This window comes from Capsicum annuum, chromosome 3, assembly GCF_002878395.1.
Source record: "Capsicum annuum cultivar UCD-10X-F1 chromosome 3, UCD10Xv1.1, whole genome shotgun sequence".
Taxonomy (NCBI): domain Eukaryota; kingdom Viridiplantae; phylum Streptophyta; class Magnoliopsida; order Solanales; family Solanaceae; genus Capsicum; species Capsicum annuum.
This window is the reverse complement of record NC_061113.1, coordinates 234,893,301-234,918,359: the sequence shown is the minus strand read 5'-3', so window position 1 is coordinate 234,918,359 and position 25,059 is coordinate 234,893,301. Positions and strand designations below refer to the sequence as shown.

The following is a 25,059-nucleotide window of genomic DNA, read 5'->3' as shown; positions in this document are numbered from 1 at the left end:
TACTGAGGACATGACCCTAGATAGTAAGGTGTGGGGGTCGCGGATAAGGGCAGAAGGCTAGTGTGAGTGTGTGGGTTGTAGCAGACAATCAGGAGAGATCTTGTGTAGCTGGATTCGTAACCCTAGGACGGTGTACTTAGGTGTCGTTGATATGTGAGGGTATGTTACTACTAGGTGGGGGGGGGCCTATTTCTTATTTCTTAGTTCCTATTTTCTTATTTAGTGTTGCCCTTATTTCTCGCATTTCGTTTTTTTCTCTGGTTTCATTTCCATTATTTCTTATTCCTGATTTTTCTGTTGTGTCATTCATCCCCTTGTTTATTAATTACTATTCTTTATCTTGAGCCGGGGGTCTATCGAAAACAGTCTCTCTACTTCTTCGGAGGTAGCGATATGAACTGCGTACATCTTACACTCCCCATACCCCACTTTGTGGGAATACACTAAATTTGTTATTGTTGCTGTTGTCACACGTGTCTGTTACTTTTTTTGAGGGAATGTTTGGTATGTGGAATGAGGTAGAATATTTCTAAGTTTGATCATGGTGATAGACTGGTTAGGATATACCTATCATGGATTCATTCTGAATCAGCTGAATTAGTATAAAAATTGTAATATGAGAAAATCACGAAAAATACGACTATGAAAAGGGTTCTCCATGAAAATGGTTTTCCCAATACGAAATTCTGCCTTGTCGCATTTGATCACAGAATTTATTGATAGACGCATAAAATTAAATTTATATTTTATTTGACCGACAATATAAATTTAATCCGTGTACCAAACTACCATTAAACATCTGACTATAAATGGAATCCTTGCCTAGAATTTTATTAAGGTAAATGATTTATAAAATGTCCATCCATTTCCAAATATATTTAAAAAATTTAATAAATAAATAGGAATACTTTTAACTCATATGTACTGTACCTGCATGTATATAATTCAAATCATCTGGCAATTTAAACACACTGGCCGAGTAGCAATAATGTGTTGAAAACTTTGAAGATTTGTGAGTAATCCAGATTTGTTTCAGAACATTTTTAATTCCAGAAGATCCATCAAATACACAAAATTGCATGACACAAACGTATAGGCAATAACAAGTAGAACTATGCACAACAGAATACAAGTCATTGTTAACTTTAAAGAAAGTTGGGACAGAAGAAGAAAGATAGGCATTGCCCATCAAGCATCATCATCAACAACATATCTAGTATAATCCCACAAATGGAGTTTGAAGAGGGTGAGGGGTACGCAAACCTTACCCTACCGTGTGTGAGGTAGAGAGGTTGCTTTCGGTAGACCCTCGGCTCAAGAATAGCATTCTCAAAAATAGGTTTGACAAACACAAGAGTAAAAGCTATAGCACTGCCCATCAAGCAGTGAGCTAAATGATTCTAATGCCCTCTTCCTGCTATGGTTACTCCACCATTGCATCTGTGGAAGCTTGTACAGCTTATTGCTTATCATATTTCCTTTTGCTGTTTCCTGAAAAACATAGATTGGTAAAACATAGATTGGTAATCAATAAGCAAAATCAACAAAGAATCCCTCCGCACTAGGAAAGAGGGGAAGACGATACAGAACATAAAGCAGATAGAGCAACTACCAGAGCACCACAGCTTTTAATATTTTCACATAGGAAGCAACATATTCATAATAGGTACACATGAGAAGTAAAGCAACACAAAGATGAAAGTCTTTTCTACTGAACTAGCCATCTCAGCTCAATCTTAAATTGTGCCTACCATCAAATTATAGTCACTAGTTCTGAATTCTAACTAGCAGCAAACACCATTACATTCATTTCTCTTTTGAAGCAGTGTGTGTAGTTCTTTAATTTATATCAATTCCAATAGATTTTCCACACAAACACGCAAGAAATTAGCCAAATATTGTGGATTCAAACCTAGTATTCTATTTTTCATTTGTAAGAGGAGTCGCTATAGCATTTGAAGAAGATATTTCTCCTACAGTGATCAAAAGATGGTGTGGGTGCCTGAAGGAGTGCCATTTATAGTTCACAAACGCATTCTTGAATGAGTAAGTAGAGTCAGCCTATGCCAAACGCTACAAGTAAGAATAAAGTAACGAAATGGCCATACAGAAATAAAGCCTCACAATATCCTTTGTTGAAGGTAGAGTTTTAAATTACAATGCTGTATTATAAATAATTTGTCTCTCATATTCTCAAAATTGTAAGAAACAATTCAGTACCACCAAATTGTAACCAATTCACCTTATACCACCAAGATACATTAAGAGATCAGTCACAGTATTGTCTAAAAAATATTTGAGCTTCCTTAAATTAGTGTACATGCTAGACCTTTTTCTAAACCTCATATATTCAGAACTGGCAAGACTCACACTCTATAAAAATCGAAAGCTGGGCTGTACGACTTGTACTCAGTGCAGCTGCGCAGCTCGTTCATTCATACAGGCATGTGCATGGTTGCTATTATTGGAGACAGGTTATTCATATTACCATATAAGATTGCAGATCAACATTTGATGATTGTTATAGATTGTGCAATAGAAGGTTAAAGGCATGGATGTACTGCAAATGTTTAGGTTCAATCTAATCTAAATTTTCGACCACACCTCACAGCTTCTGCTTATAAGAAGCAAAACAAAGGCCAAACTCAAACATGCGCCGGCAGACAGCACATACAAATAGCAAAGGGGGGAAGAATAAATAGCTGCAGCTGGATGGTCCAGAAAACTTTCAAAAGCTCAGAGGTTTTTTGAAGAAGCTGGTTATGACCTATAACAGGTGCAACAGATGGAAAAATACTCAATCAGAGCAATGTATATACCTATGAGAGGGGATTTTCAGAAAGTACCCTGGAGGAGGATGACTTGCAATAGAAGTGGGGCACCTAAATGGAGGACTACACAAGAGATACGCTCATGTAGTGGGGGATAATTGAGAGTAAACTATGTCCCCTATGTGGTATTGAGGATGAAAGCACATCAGAACCATATCTTCCAATGTTCTTTCTCTAGCTCCATATGGTGCAAACTACTAATGAGGCAATGTTATAGGAAATCTACAATGAAATGGCAAGAGGAGATCCAGTGGGCTGTTTTGAATGCCAATGGGGAAAAATGCAAGGGTACAATGCACAGGGCAAGTATTGTTGCATGTGCCTATTTCATTTGGCATGAGAGGAACACGAATTTTCCGACAGAAGCAGAGAAGACATGAACAGATTACGGTTGATTATACAGGAAGTAGCATGTCGAAGTAGTTTATGTCTAAAGCTAGCCAGTAGAATGTGAGAGCTGAAATTTTTACCCATTTAAGCTTGATTTCAGACATTTTGAATAGGGTATGCTTTATAGTTACTGGTTGAGCTGGGACTTGTTCCAAGTCTCTAGATTTGTGCCATATTTCCTATGGTTAATAGAATTCCTTATTGGAGAAAAAAATATAGAATTCCTTATTACCAAAAAATTAGCTGCAGCTCCAAACAGAGCCATAACACTAAATTAGTTCATATACAAACTATTGGCCAGCAATTAAGGGCTGCTGGGGTCTCTGTAATCCATCAAGGCAGCCACGTAAATCAAAAGAAGGAAATGAAAGAGGAGGTGCAGAATGACAGCACAAAGCTAAAGTTGAAGGAATTCAATCAAAAGTTTTACATGTCCTCCGTCAGTTAAGTACAAAATCTAGTTGTGTAGAAGTATATAATATATAGGAAGACCAAAATACCCACAGTTTGATGCCGCTGTCAACAACACAGAAGGACGATCAAGACCTGCTTATTCCTCTTATTTGTCAAACCGTTAGCACAAAGATGTCTCTACTTTGAATTTTGATCTTTTCCCTTTTCAATATTTTATGATGTTATAGAGCAGTCATGTGGCTGCAGTTCATCAACGCAGCTATAGAAATCTGAAGGAGGATTACAACAACAAGGAAGTGCAAAAAACTCACTTATCACAAGCAGGCAGAAAGACGACAAGATGAATAGCAAAAGAGCAAATCTCCAAAACCACGAAGAAAAATGAAGCATAAGAGATAATTCAACAGATAACGTTAACATGATGTATTTGGTATAATTCACAAAGATAATGTTAACATTTGTGACTATAAAAATTTCCCATTAAACAAATATAGAAATATAACTTTTTAAGAATCGATTAATAAGGGAACAGTGGCAAACAAAGTGGAACGGATGGAATAGTATAGTTCTAGCGGAAAAGGATCACTTCGACTTTCGCCTTGTTGCAAATTCAGGTAGTGACAAATTGTAACACTATCAGCCAAATGGACAAGATATAAACCCAAAACAGTCAGTTTCGACTTTCGCCTTGTTGCAATATCAACTTAGTAGTTAGTATACTGTTTTTGTCAATACTTAACTGCTAAGCTAATATTGCAGCAAGGCATTAACCATCATTTTCACTCTAACTTCCAGTGAGAGGGAAGTCCATCAACAGAGAAGAATGGAAATAAAACGAATCAATTACCAAATTCAAACCGAGTTAATTCTGGGGCAGATACGAGCTCGTAGTGGATTCTTCATAACAACAGTGAATTCTAGATTCTCCGAGAGATCAACATCATCTCCTTCCACAGGCTTCCATTGAAAATGCCAAATCAAATTAGCCACAAAGTATTCCAAGTGAAGCATAGCCAACCCAGAGGCAGGACATATTCTCCTCCCTGCGCCGAATGGCATCATCTTGATCTCTCTACTTCCTGTTATATCAAACCCTTCGACATCTGATCCTTCCACTAAGAACCTCTCTGGCTTAAACTCCAAGGGATCCTCCCACACATTTGGGTCTAAGGCCATGTCCGCAAGCATGAAATTGACCATGGCATCCTTTGGGATGACGTAGCCATTCAGTTCCACGTCCTCTGTTACCATGTGTGGTAGGACAAAGTGACCAGGTGGGTGCCGCCTAAGACCTTCCAATATCACCGCTTTCAAGTAGGGCATTTTGTGCAAATTTTCCTCCTCCACCACTTCTTCTGTCAATTTACTCTGTTTTTCTCCCACTACACTAGCAATTTCTTGGTATAGCTTCTCCTGAATGGTAGGATTTTTGACCAAGTTGGCCATAATCCACTGTAAGGCATTGGACGTCGTGTCAGTTCCGGCGGTTAGGAATTCACTGCAGAGGGTTACGATTTCTCCCTGATTGAAGTTTCTCTGTTCCTCTGGCAACTCCAAATTCAACAGAGTGTCCACATAAGCCACCACAAATTCATCACCGTGCTCGAGCTTTTGTTCCTTGGCCCTGCGTCGTGCTTCAATCAGAGGACTCAAGATACTCTCCTGCTCTTGTCGTAGTTCAATGAGTTCCTTCCAGCGATTCTTAAAAATTATTTTTCCAACTCTAGGAAAGAAATTAAGTAAATTGAATCTTGTAAAACCCACGAGCAATTTCCGCTGTATATTTTCAATTTGTTTGATCTGAGGCTCCTCAAGTTTGTCCCCAAAACACATCAAAACAAGCAAACAGAACATAGCATACTGAAAATGATCAATTAACTTCACGGAATCATCTTGTGCGCCGCGAAGCTGTTGAAGGAGGACACCCAATACCCATGATCTTGCTTTGGAATAGGACTTGATGCGAGAAGGGTGGAGTATTTCTGAAGTCAGGTTTCGACGGAGAAGCCTCCATACTGGGCCATAAGGAGCGGAGCTGATATTGCGCTGATTACTACTAACGACAGCACTGGTGGGCCCAGCCCTTGGCCGGTCAGAGAAAACAGACCCTTGTTGGACCAAAGCTTGGTAGGCTAAAGAGTGACTAGCTACGAATATGGTGGGACGAGACCCAATATTGAGGGTAATGAGTGGACCATACTTAGCTTTAAGGTTACGGAGCATGGGTTCCAAGTCCGCGAAGGATCTTCCCGCCCATAATAAACTACCGAACACGGGTAAACTGTAGGGTCCCGGCGGGAGTTTCTTGTTGGATTTTGCTGGGAAGATGATAATATCAAACAGGGATTTGAGCAAGAAAGCAATACAGAGAGTGACGACGATGATAAACCAAATTTCCATTACTGGATTATGTTTTTCTTCTAAATTATTACTCCTTTTTATATTTTTCAAATTATCCACTGTTGAATTATTTTATATACTAAAATGGTGGATTTACATTCAATATGAAAAGTGCCTATTTATCTACCGTGAATAAAGGAAGTATTTTGTTTCTAGGATGACCAAGGGCAATTTAGTCCAAAAATAATTTTTTTAGCTTTAAACGTATGTACGTTATGCATCGAAAACAATTAAATGACGAAAATACCAGCTAACTTTCATATAATTATTAAGGTGTCATCTACCACTTCTCAACCACATCACGATCAAAATCCCTCCACAATTCTAAAAAATATGGGCCCTCCTTGCTACTCCATTTATTAAAGTACTCACAGTTAATATTCAATTTCATTTTGCTTTCTTTTTATTTTATTTTATTTTGCTATTTTCAATTAAAGTAGATTAAAGAATCATTTATTACGTATACTAGATTATCTTGAAATTATAATTTTAATTTCTAAATTATTTTATATCACATAGGAGGTGGTACAAAATAATTTTATAACTGATAAAATCAAATGAATTATATAAAGACTAAATTTGGTATTAACTTTATATTATATTTGATTGATAATATAAATTTACCACAAGATATCTCACCTTATACCTCCTACCAAGTGACTCTTAAGAGTATTTACGAAAAAAAAAAATATTTTCTCAGTTTTAACTTAGCGTTTTAACTAGATTAAGTAGGAATGTAAAATGAAATTTTATGATGTTAAACTGAAAATTATATAAGCTATTAAATGTCCTTTAAATTTTAAGATTAATACATAATTAACCCCTTAAATTTATGATGCTATTCTATTTAGATTCTCAAACGATAAGTCTTGTTTCAACTGAATAATTAAACTTCTAATAAGTGTTTCACGTACACACTTTCAGTTCAACTTAATAATTTTTCGTGTGTGTTCTCATCATCCATTAGGTAGTTAAGTTAACAACATAAAACATGTCATCTTCTTTAATTATATGAATTTGCCTCAATAAGTGTTAAAATTTATAACATTTTAATTTGAAGTTGATACGTATAATTAAGGAGATAAAATATTTTATATGATTAACTTGACTATTTAATAGACAAATCTTTCACATGAATCCCACATATCTCAATTATGAGCCTATTTTAATACTTAGTATGTAGTAAAAAGAATTAGATGCATTATATTAGAATGTCTATTTAATACATTCAGTGTCTTAAATTAAATGATATATTTTTTTTCGTAGTTAGTTCTAAAAAATAATTAACATTTTTTATTTAATTAGTATTTTATAACATTATCAATATTTTAGTCATGTTAAATTTCATTTATTTGTCAAAAAATTCACAAAGGTATACACTTTTATTTAAAATTTATTTATTTTAAAACTAATGTGAAACATTGTGAAGTTTTTTCATATATCTTAAATTTGATGTCTAATAAAAAAGATATAAATTGAAATAAAGGGAGACATAATTTATAGGAGGATGTGCAAATCCTCACCTATGTTTCATAAAAGATAAAAAAAAAAAAGTGACATTAATTTTGGCCACACATTTAAATTGCATACAGTAACTATGACTACATATTGATGCCTTTTAATGTTAAAATTAAATTACATGATAATTTATGGACACTATAATGTGGAGAAAGTGATGATCATTGGTTAGTGATACTTCTTGTAATATCTCACTTTATTCATCCATAATTCTATTACTTAATATTTCTTTAATCTCATTTTTTTTGTGTCTTTAATGTTACGAGTTAGTGATAAAAATGTGATCATAAATTTCTTATAACTTCTACCATTATTCTACCTCATTACTCTTGTAATACTTGTAACGCCTATTTCATTTATTTTCCCACTATTTCTTCTTATTCATTGCACGGAAGATCCATCACCTATAAATAGTGATGTTTCTTTCCCTTGTGTTGTAAGAAGAAAAAAGATGAGTTGTAGTATATTGTGAGATATGAGAAAAAAAATGATAAGTGTAAAAAATATTATAGTAGTAAAAGAAATACTTAGAAAATATTCTAAGAGGGTGTTTGGATTGACTTATTTTTTAGTATTTTTGGCTATTAAACATTTTTTGATTTTTGAAAGTGTTTGACAAGAATAAAAAATGTTTAAATGCACTTTACTTTAGCTTGAAAAGTACAAAAAAAAAAAAAAAAGTGTAGGTTATTACCTACTTTTAGCTTATACTAGCTTTTAAGCCACTTAAAATAAGTCCATCCAAACACTCTCTAAGTCTATAACTATATTTACTATACAAAAGAGAGTAATTATATTATTGAAAGAGAGAGCTGAGATGAAAAAAAATATTCTAAGTCTATAACTACATTCACTATATAAAAGACAGTAATTATATGTTGAGGGAAGATATTTTTGTGAAGGAGTTTTGGACTCTTCAACTAATCCAGAGTTAGTTGAGTTGTACATAGTGATAGACTATTGTATCCTTGAGGGGACAAGTCAAGAGTTGATACTGTTAGATCGGTGTAGATTATGTCGCAGTGGATTTGAATCTTCTTAAAGATAGCGAGATATTCACGCCTCAACCAAGAAGAAGAAGATTATCTTATTTTCTTCATTTTTTGTTTATTTTTATTTCAGTCGTAGTTTATTATAATTTGTAATATATTACACCAACACTGTATTATAGTAAAATAATAATAATAAAAAATACTCATAAATATAAATAGGCGTTTATCTATCAAACAGAATAAGCGATTCCTCTATAATTTCAAAACTTCACATGATACATATCACAACAAAGATTTACAATATATATATATATAATTTATGAAAACATAATTATTTACTGATCACCTATTAAAATTATTTTAAACAATTTATTTAAAATATAATATTGACTATCTCATGTTAAATTACTACAATATATATCATGTTCACTTTTGTTAATTCTTTTGATTCTCTTTATTTCAAGTAGAAAATTTCCTCACTACATAGACAAATCACTTTAAAAGAAATTTCTTACTTACTATATTAAATTGATCTCCTTTTTTTAATGTACATGAGGCAAAACATAAAGACAATCCTTTAACGTTATGATTCATTAAACGTTCATCCACTAGGTCTTTATTTTTATTTGTTAAAAACCTATAAAATGAATTTAAATATATTTAAAATCAATTTATGTATGAATTAGTATCCTTTATTACTTCGTATGATTCTATAAAAAATGTTAGTAAATAGATATTTATAATTTTAATTTATTCTTTGGTGTAATTTTTAAATAAAGTAAAAAAAAAAAGAAAAATATTAAAAAATCATCATTTAATCTAAGAGAATGTGTTTGACCTTATGTTAAATTAATCATTAACTATATGATATTTTAGTGTTAATTATGAAAACTTAAATAAGTTGTAAGCTATTTTTGATTTTAAAAAAATAAGAAGTTATATTTATTTATATAATAGATTTCTAATTACATTTCCTGTTATGTTTCTTTAAAAATATTAGTGATAATTTTTTTTTAAAAATTAATAAAATAACTATAATTATATTTAAAATTGCAATATTGAGCCCGTAAACGATCCCTTCATTATCTTGTAGAATAATAAAGGACAAATGCCCTGTCGGTTGGATGGTTGTTACTTGTAACTATCAATAACACAATCATTTCATATCCATTAAACAGGAGTAATATTAATTTTTATATTTCATATAACAATTTATTTATTTTTTATTTTAATTAATTTATAATTATACAATTTTTATGAATTATTCTTAAATTATAACTTTTAAAAATTCTCCTTTATCTCTTAAACTACTTTATTTTTCTACTTTACTAAAAATAAAAATAAATGTTCAATAATATTTATCCAATTTAAAATATCTAAGATCTATTGTCCTACAAATATCTAAGATTTGCTTAAATTATAAATTTTAAAAGTTTCCTTTTTAATTTTTTTGATGTCAAACCAAACCATATCAAATAAACTGAAATGGATAAAGAATGAGATACGACTATATTAAAGAAAATAGAATAAATTATAAAATAAAGTATTTAGACTTAAGTCATTGACAGACCCTTAAAATTGTTCGAAGATTTTACTTGAACACTTCAACCCACTCTTATACCTATTAAATAATTTTACTGCAATGACACCAAATAACAATATGGATGCAAAATATAATAATAATAATAATAATAATAATAATAATAATAATAATAATAATAATATTTTAGTTGTTAGCAAAGTAATATTTAACAATTACTAACAAAATAACAATATTGAAAGTTAACTAAATATTATTGCTATAATATTGTACTAAATAAATAAGTATATAATATATAAATATACTTGAATCGTGCTACTCATTGTCCTAAGAAACTATTTCGTAATGTGAATGTTTTCTCAGAACAAAACAAACACTTTTCTGATTAATTAGAAATGTATCGCGACCCTAAACAATATATCACGAACCTAAGTAATGTATCACGACTCTAAGTGATGTATTCAACCAGTTCAAAATCTAAAATTTTATGTAATTAAAAAAAAATATAATTAGATATTAAACAATTGAGATTTATAAAAATTGCAGAAACAACACTTAGCAAACTATGCGACTAAACTAAGTGCACCTAAATCATTTATTTATGGTTGCCCAATTTGCAATAAAATAAAGGAAAAACTTCAAAACTAGCAACTATACAACCTTAATTATAACTTTTTCAGCAACAGTTTTAAAATTACAAAAAATAGCAATATATATTTTAGTAAACTGTTGCTAGTTAAATACATATACAACTCAATATTCTGGTCCTAAAATAACGCTAATTAGTTTGAGTTTTTTATTTTTGAAAAACGATTTCCTGATTTATGGAACAATTAATTGGTAGATTCACTTACCATTTAAAACTCTTTTTTTATTTTTCATTAAACCTTAAATTACAACAAGTAATTCAAATTCAAAAAACATTTTCCATAATTATAAAATCAAAATCTAATCTAAAAATACAGATTCAAATTCAAATTTTTTTTATTAAACGTTTTTTTCTGATCGACTAGCATTGTGAAGCACATTTTAACTGTGCAATAACGGGTATGGATCAGCAAAGTTTATTCTCTTTGTGATTTCATTATAATTATAGTGAATTTTTTTTGAAGAAATTGTACGAAAAATGTGTAATTGTTCGTGGGATTGAAATTAATGATATAGTATATCAATTTTATCAGAATTCGCTTGGGAGTTTTGTATTAACGAATGTGTTGTTATGTATACTACGTATAAGATATTTATATTGATTTTTACTGTTTTGTAGTTTTTTACAGATTGAAGATAGGGAGCATTGCAGTTCTTATTAAACACTCAGGTAGATGGAATTATAAGCAACAATATAAAGAGTACGTCAGTGATGCCATATTGTTGAGCGTAAACGCTATATATGAACAGCTGTACACGGTAGTTGCTTCTCATATGATGTTGATTTGACGTGCAAATGCATTGAAATTGAATATCAATTAACAGATAATGCAGTGAAAATACCTATACGTAATGATATGTGTTTGAAGGTCTACATTATGCAGAAAAATGAGTTGAAGGATTTGAGTAATTTGCCTTTGTATATAAGTGTTTCTGACAGGGATAATTTCAGCGCATTAGTAAGTTCATCATTGTGTAATTCGGAAAGTATTAGAATGGCTGTCAGTGCGAGTAACATGGTAAATACAAGTACTAAAAGAGCTTTAATAGTAACTCCTTCAGAAGAATGTTTGAATGTATTTGAAATGGATAAAATGAGAGTTATTATCTCTGACCCACATCACAAACATATTGAGGTTGAACAACTTTATGTCTCAAAAAGAGTACTAAAATCTGTTATGAAGGACGATGCAATTTGGGAGAAGTTTCAAATACTAACTGTAAGATCAAGTAAAACGTGGTAAGTGTATTATGCATTTTGTTATTTATTGTTTCCAGTTGGTTGATTGTATTTGAGTAGATGTATTTTTTTTGTTTGCAGTTATACATTATTGTGCAGATTTGGTATTGTGCTTTTTTATTTCGTGCATCTGGTATCAGTGAATCTGAAATATTTGAGGTGAGAGAATTTTTATCCGAGCATACTTGTCCGATCAAGGATAAAATTTATACTAAATTGCATGCTACTAGTAAGTTCATTGGTGGTATAGTCAAACAAAAGTTTAAATGCCACAAACGAAAATACAGTCCATCTGAAATCAAAAGTGACATGAAGAAAGACATGGCTATGGATTTAACATATATTATGTGTTGGCGAGCCAAGGAACAAACACTTAAAGAATTAAGAGGAAAACCAGCGGCATCATATGGAAAACTACCTGCATACATGCATTTGTTAAACACTAGTTATCCCGGTTCTCATATAAGAATGAAAAAGAATGAAGACATTGAGTTTTTATATATATTTATAGCACTAACTGCTTTCATTCAAGGGTTCGAGCATTACAGATCAGTCATAGTTGTTCATGTAAGTTATCTACGAGGACTGGTTACTGAAACTTTCGTAGTTGCATGTACCATGGATGGAGCTGGTAAGATATTTAATTATAAATGTATTTGACTTCAAATATGTTTCCAGATATATGTTTTTATAAAATACTCATATATATTATTTATGTAATGAGATGCATTTATTAGTGTTGTCGGAAAAATGTATTTAAAATATACATATGAATTAGTTTTAGTTGTTATCTGAAAGTTTAGTAGCTTTCTAGCTGTATTTAGAAATAATATTATCAATATGCATTATTTGATGTGTAAAAAATCATGTATGCGTATATGTATTTTTTGAACCTACATGGCATATATTTCCTTTGGCCTATGGTGTTCTTGATTTCGAAAATGATGTTTCTTGGACTTGATTCTTTGAAAATCTGAAGGAAGCATATGACGAAAGAAGAAATATGTGTGTAGTTTCTGATCGTAATGCAAGCATCATAAAAGCTGTAGGTAAGGTGTATAATGACGTACCACATTATGCATGTATGTAGCATTTATGGAAAAATGTGAAAAAAAACTTTAGAAAATCACATGATTCATTATCCGATGTGTTCTATACAATGACAAAATTATATTCAAAGACTGAATTTCACAATTTAATGGAGAAGGTGGAGGCAGTTAATGTTAGAGTGAAGAATTACTTGGAATTAGCGGGATATGATAAGTGGGCTAGGTCATATGCATCAGTTCATAGGGGATGAACTTTGACATCAAACATTGCCGAGTCAATTAATACTGCACTGTTATCAGTTAGAGAACTACCAATATATGATTTTCTAGAGAAAGTTAGATTGATGTTTGGTAGATGGAACTGTGAAAATAGACAACAGGCACTGTATACTTTTACGGATCTTATTGGTAAATTTCAACAAATTCTTCAACAAAATGAAGCGGAGTGTACGCGTATGAAGGTATGATGAAATTTATTTATTTATACTTTATATATATGATTATATATACATTAGAAATTATTTTCTGTAATAAAAATACATATGCATGGCAGGAAAATACATATGCTGAGATGGTTAAATACATTTGCAAAACTGTTTCTGACATAACCTTGTAGAAAAATACATATGTTGAGATGGTTAAATACATTTGCAAAACTATTTTTGACATAACCTTGCAAATGTTATTTATTTTAGTAATTAATTTTGTTTATTAATTTCAGGTAATACCTTCATCAGAGTATATTTATACAGTCCACGACAAGGAAAAACATTTTATTGTTTGTCTTAAGGAAAAAAAATGTTCTTGCAATGCATTTCAGTTGGACGAGATACCATGTGTTCATGCTTGTGCAGTTCTTGATAGCAAGAATTTTAAGAAGGGACCATATTGCTCTGATCTTTACAAGCCAAAAACAGTCTTGCAAACATATGATCTTCCAGTTTATCCTCTACCACACAAAGATGACTGGATAATTTCTAAGGAAATTTTGGATAAGGTAGTTCTGCCACCAAAATACAAGCGACCCCCTGAAAGACCTCCAAAGAAGGATCGCGGAAAGTCCGAAAGAGATATGTTTGGAAAGAAAAATAAAAATTATTGTGGTTCGTGTGGATGTAAAGGACATAATAGGCGTTCATGTAGGAAATACAACAAATGATAAGTTGGTTGATGTATTTAGATAATAAACACTTGCAGAACTTTTTTCTTCGATGAAAATATATAAGAATTTTTATTTGAAAAAAATGTTTGATGTTATTGAAGCTGTTGTTATTAATATGTTGAAAAATTTTAATTTTTTAAGCTGAATTAAATAAGAATATATTGTAAAATTATTCCATATAACATCTTTGATTTATACATTTTTTTATAGCTACACATAGTAATATGTAATTTGTATATATTATAATTTATAGAATTGCATATATATCGACATAAATACAAAAAATATATATCTGTATTTACATTTTTGTACATATGTATAATGATAAATACAAAGTATTTGTTAGTATTATATTTTTTTTTGGTTTTTACGAATATATAAATACATATACATATAAATTAAAGCATATGTATAAATGTATATATGATAATATACTATGCATAAATATATATATTTGCATTAGTGTGTAAAATATATATATACAAATATACAAATTGATAACTGTGTAAAATACATATATGCATATGCGTGAAGCATAAATACATATATAAGTATGTGATAAATACATATATACATTTTTCTGTATCTTAAAATACATATTATTTATTATATATGTATATATATGTATATATGCATAATATTTAAAAAATGGTTTGTTAACTAAAAATACATATGAATATTAAAAGTACAATTGTTCACTGGAATAAGCATATGTATGTTTAAAATAAATATGTTCACTGGAAAAAGCTTATGTGTTATTACAAATATACACATACATTATTAGAAAATACATATGAAAAGCTATAGAAAAAAGTTTATAAAGACATATACTAGTCATGAAAAATAAAAAATTAAACGATTAAACGATTAAACATCAAAAACTTAACATAACAGTTAAGGAACATTAAAATACCATCTTTGACCATTAAAGTAAAATATGAATCCCATGAAATATTCCAAAAAATAATATTTATCCATCTAAATATAACTGTTGTTAACTTCAACAACATAAAATACAAATTAAATGTCATGCACTTCTGTGCCTTCTGTTAGTTCAATTTCCCGAAGAGGCCCCATTGGTGCTTCATCATCACTTTGTGCCTCCGCTTCTGCCTTCGTAGTAGCATAATCCCACAATAGTGAAGCGTATCTTATGCGAATAAGATCTGGGTCAAAATCAACAGATGGAACACCTTCACCAAAAGTAAGGCACTCGGCATACGTAACCATATATAAGCCACAGTCCCTGCAAATACATACATTAATAAGTAAGTAGTTGTTATAAGTTTAATGCATATGTATGTATACAAGTAATATGTATACTCGTTACTTACAAGCTGCCACTTGATTGTTGAGGCACATTCTCCACAACTGAAACACTAAACGGATCCATCTTCTCATTCAATTTGTAATTAGGATGATTGTCAATGTCAATATCCTTATTCTCGTAGAATTTATATGCAATGAGACATATAGGTATAACCTTCGCTAACTTTTCAATTTCGCTAAGCACCACAACATCATGACCAACAGCTGACAAAGAATCATATACATATATGCACCTATGATTGAAAGATATAACTGCAAGAACCCAATGATGTTTGACCTTTACGTGAACAGGAATGAAAATATGATCAACCGTATGCCATGACACTGTAGCATGCATGCGGAATCCGCTTATGTACTCATGCAGATGGTATTCCTTTCCACCATTAGTAAGAGATGCATCATCGACTTTATACACATCAAAAATTCTTCTAACAATGTTCATGAAATTGCAGTCTACAGTGTTGAACGTATATGAGCTATTGGAATCATACTTGGACTTCTTTCACAGATAGTAGAATCATACATCAATTTGCTACATTATAAATTAATTTCATAGTTAATAGTAAATAAACAAATTAAGACTCAAATAATTCAACACTACTTATGTAAATATGATGTACTTATCAGTGAACATGTAACGTACCACATATGTATATATAAATATACATTTCCAACTATAACAATATAAGCAGTTACAAATATTCATATGTAACACAGGACTAATATTTATTTCAATATACAACTCATCAACATAATAATACATCCCTTACCTCATCTGACCATGTCTGGCTAGGAGTACCCATAACGTAGAATCAATTCTTATCTTCAACAGATAAAATTTCAAAACTGATAAGTGGTATTTTTACCTTGCCATTCAAATAATGTTCTTCTTTGTTGTTTCTGTTTATTCATTATACATATTAGTCGATGATTTATATAATCTTAAATTACAAAATATAGTACAAATAAGTTGTAATCTATATACCTTTTCGAATGATATTTAAGAAGATCCAATGAAAGCCACGTCATGAACTTGTTGGTGATCTTGGTGTCTTCTATATCATTAACTGGATGAGATATGAAGGGATGTTTCTGATCAAATGTTCTCCGTTGCACTTCTGTGCAGAAACAAAAGTTCAATTACTATCCCATATGTATTTATGAAATACATATTAACAAATGTATCTGTTACTACTTCATTGTTACATATATAAGCTATCAAATTTCAACATAAAAAATTATCATAAAAATATAACCATTTCTCATTAAAAACAAATACAGCTAATCCAAAAAAAAAAAAAAAACTGAACATCAAAATACAAAGAATACTTCATTATCCATTAAAAAAATAATTTCAATACATAAAGTAAACAAATATGTTAACAAAAAAAATTATGTTAAGATTACTAACCATCTACTGAATCAAAATTTATTGTGAATGGTGACTTCTTGTATCTAGATGGTCGCCTAATCCTTGAAAAATGCATTGGCGTTTGTTGTGCTTCATTTGCCGATGGATGTACAATTATACTTCGTTCAAGATTGACATACGCATTAAGACTAGGAAGAACCTCATCAGGAAGAGTGATCTGAGAGTCAGGCAAATCTTGATCAGCATTGCTTTCATCATTTACTCCGTCATGAATGTGGACTGGAGTCTTATGTTGATGATCTAACTTTGATTTATCCACATCATTAATCTCTGACTCATTTTCTGTTGGTTTAGTTAAATTTATCTCGACAAAAACTTCTTTATTTTGTATAAATTGTATAAAGATTTAGTAAGGTTGAATTTTCAAATAAATAAATAAAATAAAACAATGCACGTATTGAAGATACCTTGCAGTCAGCATCGACTTCAGCAGTGGCTTTATTTATGAAGTCAAGATCAATGCTTCTAAGAACGTTATTTGGAAATGTGAATTGAGATTCTGATACTTGTGCTTCAACAATACTTCCATCAACCAGTTTTGTGTTCTACACAACATATTCATACAAATTAAATAAAATAATATTTTTCAATTATTGATCAACTAACGTAGATATACTCAACATACCTGAGAGACACATTCATCTCTTGCTTCATGCACTTCTATATTATTTTTTTCCTTTAAAAAAAGAAACAATAAAAAATTAAAACAATCAAAATTCATCAATAAAAGTATACCTAACCAAAAAAAAAAAAGATCTACCAAAACATCGTCATTATCCTCATTATACCCATCAATGTCATTATACACATCATTCATACCGTTGCTTTGATTGCCTGCCATCTCTTTGGTCACCTATTTTAATGTTGTTTTATGTAATGATAAATTAGAATTGTATATAAAAAAAACTTTGCATATAAATGTACGCAATTTTATTACCACTATGCCTTCAAGATTCTTATTAAACTCGTGATCAAACTTTAGAGTCGCTTGATGGGATGATGTATTGTTAACATTTTCATCCGTTGGTGGTTGATCAAATTCTGTGTCTTTTGCTTGGTTCTTCGCGTTTACAACATGAAAATACAAGTAAAAAACAAATAGTAAACTAACTATTTATTTTAGCTCTACATATCTATATATGATTATAGATATCACAAACTGAAAAATACATAGTAAATATATAACAAAAAGAATGAATCCAACATATGGAATTATAAAAATACAAAATCTGCATGATGAATTTGTATTTAACATAACTAATGTCACATATAACTATGTATTTATTATTTTACTTATTGTCATTTTCAAAAAATACATTTTATCTTAAAAAGTAGACTCAGCAATCTGTATATGTATTTTCAGGCATAAAAAAATTCATATGTTGTGTATGTATAAATGCTGTATTTTTATTCAACCATAATATACATATTTTTTTAATATGTATTTAACATAACAAGTGTATATTTTACAAAAATTGTTTACATCAGAATTGATGTACCTTGATTTCATTAATTGCATTCATGATCTGATCACACCTCGATGATAGTAGGCCACACATATCATTAAATTCAAAGTAATAATTAGAAATGCAAAAATAAATTAATCAAAAACTTAAACAAAAATTACCTCATCACGAAACTTATCAAACACTTTTTTTGAGACAATGATGTCTTCATCTTCGGAACTGAAGGAAGACGGAGTAGGTGACTGAACCAGAATAGTTTTTTTACTATCGTGTCGGTTTATGTCTTTCCTATTTGCACGTATCGTAGTTTTTGTTAGAATTGACTTGTGAATTGGAGTCATCACAGAAGGCATCTTGCAGCACGGGGTGGAGGGGTCCTTTTTGGTGTCTGCTCATCTAAACCTTTAGGATGTGGCTTCAATTTTTTCTTTGCTGGTGAAGCTGAGGAATCAACACGATTTTTTTATTTTGTGGTTAACTGTTTTGTCTTTGTGGAGGATCCTGAAAGTCATCATCCGAATCAATATCATCTTCATTATGACTTGCATCTCCAGGAACAAGCTTCTTTGGTATTTGAAACGCTGAAATCTCCTTTCTTGTTGGCTCGATATTCTTAAAAAGAACCTACATTTTAAATTATATAAAGAAAAAAATAATTTAGATGCTAAAATTAATGACATTATAAAACAGTTAACCATGATTCATACTCAATAATAAATAAACAATGACAAATGATATTTTGTATATATACATATACCAGATGAGAAAATGTATTTGAAAAATAATCAACATCACATAAAAAGGATAAAAAGTAAAACTAACCTTGTCATATGTATCATCAAACATACTTTCGATAAGAGTTTTATATCGTGGACGAGGAGAATTTATCTTCCAATTCAAAAGACGTGGAATTTGAGACTCCATCTTGGAAGAAACAATACGCAGCACATTTGAATAACACTCGTACAACCAATTTGAATGACCAGTGGCATTCCAAGAAGCATATATAACCTTCCTTTCGGCTTCAACTTTTTATGCAAGCTTCTAGCTAATTCTTTAAAGGCAACCAATCCCCAGGGATAATCACTGTAGTGATCACTCTCAACCAAATCAAAGTGTAGACGTGGAATAGCGCATCTTCATCGTTATCATTCCCCCAAATTTTATCAGAAACAACCGCAAATAACTCTTTTTTCTGTATAAAACTCTCACCATCAAAATATTGATCAATAATTCTGTTATGACGCTCCTCGTCAAACACAAAATCATCCCTGTTTGTAACATAATTCAAATCAGTCACCAAAGCAAACTCTATAGGAGTGAAATAAAGAATTGTGCCCTTTGCACGAATGACTATGCAACTTGTAGAACTTTCCTTCGTTTCAAGTGACATAATGCATCTCCCTAATTGAGCTTGGACGACATAATCTTTCTTCTTCATGAAGAAACCAAATATACTTTTAGTACAAAACATCTTGTACTGATTCTTCGTTAACATTGACTTAATACGGTCTACAATGTCATTGATCGTATGACATCCTATATGAGGAGCAAATTTGGGTAATGCTCGTGCCATGTATATTTGATCACGCATGACCTATGCAACAACAAAATACAATAATATGTAAAAACAGTGTCTTATATGTATTTATGAAATACATCTTAAATTTATTTTGTACAGATAGTCTTATATGTATTTAAAAAATACATCTTGAAGTGAATTTATACATTCTATACATAAATATATCATATGTATTTTGTGAATACATCACTAGTCAATATCTAAGTTATCAAAACATCTAAATTCAAAATTTGTTTAAACCTGATGAATAACAAAAACAACTATGTACGTACAAAATATATTTCAACAAAGAAGAACTACATATCACATTCAAAATTCAACGACTACCAAATACAACTTAACATCAAATACAATTCATAGCTGTAAACATAAAAACACATATCTAAACAGTATGTATTTTCAGAATACATATTACACTTATATTTCAACACACACATATGTATTTTCTGAATACATGAATTGTACAAATTTAATTAACAAGAAAAGATATAATAATACATATACAAATTATATAACAAGTGTATTTTCAGAATACATATACACTTACATAAAACTATATATACAAAAACCTTGCCATTAATTAATACAAGTATTTCACACAAATGTCATATGTATTTTAACATTACACATGCTCACTGGAATGGTCTTATGTATGTAAAAAATACATATCAATAAACAAGAACTACATATCACATGAAAAATCTAATGACTACCAAATACAACTTAACATAGAATACAACAAATGTATTTTCATAATACATACTACACTTATATAACAATACATATATAAATTCTTGCCAGTCACAAATACAAATATCTTACACAAATTTTAGATATCAAATACATATTTAAAATATATTGTATGTAACATATAAAATTCATATCAATAACAAAATTTTGAAGTAGCACCATACCTCCTCGACTTTCTCTTGTTCAGATTCATAATCTGATGTAACGGGACTTGCAATTTTACTGAATTCTCCTTTTTCATTCGACTTTCTTTTTTTCACAGATTTTTTAAATTTTGTGGGATTTGGTGATGAACATTTGGTCAATGCTTTCCTTTTCATTATTTCCGCAATCTTTTTCGGATCGTTACGGTGCTTCGATCTCACCTCTTCAATGGTAACACCTTCCTTAGACAGAATATTAGTAGAACCCATGTTAAAAACTTCGTCTTGTGTTAACCAAGACTAAATGATGGTACTTCATTGAAATTTTTTTTCTTCGGTTGATTTCCTCTAAATGAACAACTACGATTTGCATGTTGAGCCATTATACATTAAGTGGTATAATTTCAACACAAAAATAAAAAATTGAACCCGAAAAGACGACTTTCACAGACTAATATTGAAAAACTGGCGACAAGAAACACTTTAACAGAAATTAAATGGAAAAAAATAACATGCATTAACTGAAAAAGAAACTTACCTTAAAAAGTAGAGATTATCTTTATCAAAATCGTGGGAGTGAAAGGCGGAATTTGAAAAAAAAAAAATAAGAGGGAAGTTGGGGGGCAGTGAAATTGGTAGAGGGATGTTTGGGGGAAGTAAAATTGATAAAGTAGAGTAAAAATAGGGATCTGAAAAAATATGGGAAGATTTCACGCGTCTTTCAAAAAAATGTTAAAATAATATTAGTTTTGTTATTACTTGTAATTTTGTCAAATTATTGTTATTAGTTGTAATTAATATCTTAAAATTGTTAGTTTATGTAATTTTTTCTAAAATAAAATAAAATTAATTGCACCTCCGTTGAGGTTGCACGATGCACAAAAAGAAGAAAAAGAATTAAGGGCATCCTACTCAGCCACCAATGATAAATGTTAGAAACAATGGACCACACCACACACCAAACAGCCATTTGAGATGGGCCATTAATATTGATGCAAATAATTTGCACTTTCCATTTCTTGATTGACTTATTAGAGATTTACACTTGCACGACTTGACCCATTTGGTTAACATCCATTTCTTGAGGGACATATTAAAAATTTGTATAAATAACATAAATATCAATTTTTTTAGAAGTAATTATACTCTTTTCTACTTTTTCAATTACTTTACAATCTCTCCCTATTAATATACATAATATAGCCGACATATACATAACATTCTGTGTATATGTTGGATTTTTATAATATGTTTAGGAAGTTGAAATTTTTTGTAATATTGAAAATATAAATTGTGTATTTATGTAATTTTTAGTTAGAAATTTGCACTTGCACGATTTGGCCCATTTGGTTAACTTGCTATTTGGTTAACATCCATTTCTTGAGTGACTTATTAAAAATTTGCACTTGTACGATTTGTGCTATTTGGTTAAGATCCATTTCTTGAGTGACTTATTAGAATTTTTTGCTACAAATATGCTCATTTAGGCTTCTTACTCTAGCAAATAGTATGATGCTAGTAAACGAAGATAACTTTTGTAGGGACGAGATTCAGGCAGTAGCAAATTAAACGGGACGGCACAAGCATGTTGGTGGCCTGAAGCCAAAAATGAATAGAAGACTTTAATTTTTTTTTTTAAATAAATATTTTCTTAATTCATAGTCTATTCTTCTAACTTTTCAAAATGCAAAGTTGCTAATATATCTTCTTACAAAAGTATTTTGAGATGCAAAGTTATTTCTTTTTTTTATATGTGATTTTTTTTTTTACTTTTTTTTTTTAATAAATATTGTTCTTTTCATTTTAATTTCTTTTTGATTTATTTTAACTGGACTCAATATTTGGAGTTTTAAAAAATAAAGAAACTTTTTAATCTTGAATTCTTAAATTAAAAATATATAAAATCTACAAAAAATATTCTTTAATTTTATAGGCTTAAACATGTTTTAAAAAAAGATAAATAAATTGAAACTGATAGTATAAAATATTTTTTTAAATAAACCCTATAATAATTTTATTATTACTAAAAAAATGAGATCCCTCAAATTTAGGGATCTAAGACGGTGCCTAATTTCTTAAAGGCATGGAGCTGCCCCTGAAATTAAATCACTATATCGATTATTGAAATCAAATGATTGATGAATTTGGGCCTTAATATAAAAGAAAGTAGTGCTCAGTAGTCGGTACAATTATTTCAAGTGAGCTTATTTTGAAGTATAAATAATATAAATATCAATATTTTAAAAATAGTTACACTCTCTCACTTTTTTAATTATTTTACTTTTTCTCTCTATTAATATACATAGCATTCTGGGTATATATGAGATTTTTGTGATATGTTTAGGGAGTTGAGATTTTTTGTAATATTAAAAATGTAAGTTATGTATTTATGTAATTTTATGAAAATTCATCGAGAAAAGTTGTATTACTACTACTAATAAAGGGGAATATGAGGCAGCTCTTCGACATGTCTACTTGTTTGCTTTAATTGCTTCAATTATAATTTTGTTATATTATTCTTAATTATTACTACCAATAATAAAGGGGAATAAGCAGACAGCTGTTCGACATGCCTGCTTGTATTGTCTGCTTTAGCTGCTTCAATATAATCTTACTATATTATCTCTAACTAATTATTATAAGTTATTTAAATATTAAAAAATTAATAATATTTAATAAAAAATAAAAAAATATTAAAATAATAAATGAATTCTTGATGTTTTGTGAATACTTCTTTCTGCCTTCTTTAGCTGTTTCAATCGTAATATTACTATATCACCCCCTAATTAATTATTATAAGTCATCTAATTATTAAAAAATTAATAATATTTAATATAAAAAATTAGATATAAAAATTAACTCTTGATATTTCAAATTAACTTGATGTCTTATATGAGACCCATTTAAATTTTTTCACAAGTATCTTTTATAGTAATCTTGTTATATCACTTCTAATTAGTTGTTATAAGTCATTTAAGACATGTCTGCTTCGCTGTTTCAATTCTGATTTTATTATATCACCCCTAATTAATTTTTATGACCAACATGGATTGTGGTGCAACGGATGGAGCTGCTCCACCTTTAACCAGAGGTCGAGGGTTCAACTGGACATGGAGAAAACTTTGTTGGGAGCGCTACCCCGCGAATGGGGCCCTACCCGACGCGAATTCAAATTAGTCGGGCTCCAATGCGGATTCCGAATATCAGATGAACAACCTAAAAAAAATAATGTATGATCATCGAAGCATTAAAAAATTAATAATTTTTCATAAAAAAAAGGAAAAATAGACACAGAATGATATGTCAACATAAAATATTTGATTGACTATCGAAATTATATTAGTGTCACATAAATTACAATGAAACAGAGAAAGAGATAAAGTAACATATATTATTTAAAAATGAGAAGACACGTAAATTCAAACGGAAAGAGTATTAATATTTTATTAAAAAATTATGCTAAAAGCATTATAAATCACATAATTAATAACTTTAAAATATAAAAAAATATAAAATATTCGATTGACTCTCGAAATTATATTAGTGTCACTTAAATTGAAATAGAAGAAAGAATATTATAAATTTCAATAATTAAAAATTTAAATTATTTTAATAATTGATTGTATAAATTATATTTGTGTTAAATAAATTGAAATAAAAAATACTCCCTCCATCTCAAATTTCTTAATTTAATTTCTTATTTTACTTATTTTTTTCATTAATCAAGAAAAGATAAGATTTTTTTTCATGTTTTACCCTTTCTATTAATTACTTTTTTTTTTTTCAAATTAAATTGTAAATATCATTTAGTGGGGTACTATAATAAACTAGCCATGTTATTAATTATTTTTCCGAATCAATATATCATCTCAATTTGGGACGGAGGAAGTAATATATATCACGGCCCTTCCATGTCTAGTTATTATATATGAGTTTTGTTTTATTTATATTGGACTATTTTTTTTTTTTGGCAACAAATGTTGTGTTTTTCTAAGGATAAAATTCATAAATAACATACTTAAGACCATAATTATGAGATTCATAGCAACATTTTCACAATTACTTAAACTAGCAACTTGTATTTTATATTTGAACAAATTATTGCTATAAAAATACATATAGAAATCATTTTACTGCCCATATTTAATTCAAATCAATTGAATTAAATATGGT

At 29.8% G+C, this 25,059-nt stretch overlaps 2 protein-coding genes across 3 annotated transcripts; both read right to left on the bottom strand.

Moving 5' to 3' along the window:
* Positions 1-1,093: 1,093 nt before the first annotated feature.
* On the bottom strand, positions 1,094-6,136 carry LOC107862936 (cytochrome P450 89A2). Of its 2 annotated transcripts, none has more exons than XM_016708654.2 (2): positions 4,483-6,136; positions 1,094-1,491 (listed from the first exon to the last, which is right to left on the bottom strand). In XM_016708654.2, exon 1 carries the CDS (start codon positions 6,033-6,035, stop codon positions 4,488-4,490), a length of 1,548 nt encoding a protein of 515 aa, XP_016564140.1. In that variant the 5' UTR covers positions 6,036-6,136; the 3' UTR covers positions 1,094-1,491; positions 4,483-4,487. The 2 variants fall into 2 exon arrangements, with proteins under 2 accessions (XP_016564140.1, XP_047265502.1); XM_047409546.1 differs by having other exon boundaries at positions 1,094-1,484; positions 4,483-6,119.
* A 10,140-nt stretch (positions 6,137-16,276) lies between these two features.
* On the bottom strand, positions 16,277-21,125 carry LOC124897108. Its single transcript, XM_047409545.1, has 8 exons — positions 20,908-21,125; positions 19,234-20,008; positions 18,573-19,035; positions 17,571-17,621; positions 17,353-17,490; positions 16,925-17,102; positions 16,499-16,631; positions 16,277-16,413 (listed from the first exon to the last, which is right to left on the bottom strand). The coding sequence occupies exons 3-8, from the start codon at positions 18,762-18,764 to the stop codon at positions 16,326-16,328; spliced, it is 780 nt and encodes a 259-aa protein (XP_047265501.1). The 5' UTR covers positions 18,765-19,035; positions 19,234-20,008; positions 20,908-21,125; the 3' UTR covers positions 16,277-16,325.
* Between the last annotated feature and the right edge of the window lie 3,934 nt (positions 21,126-25,059).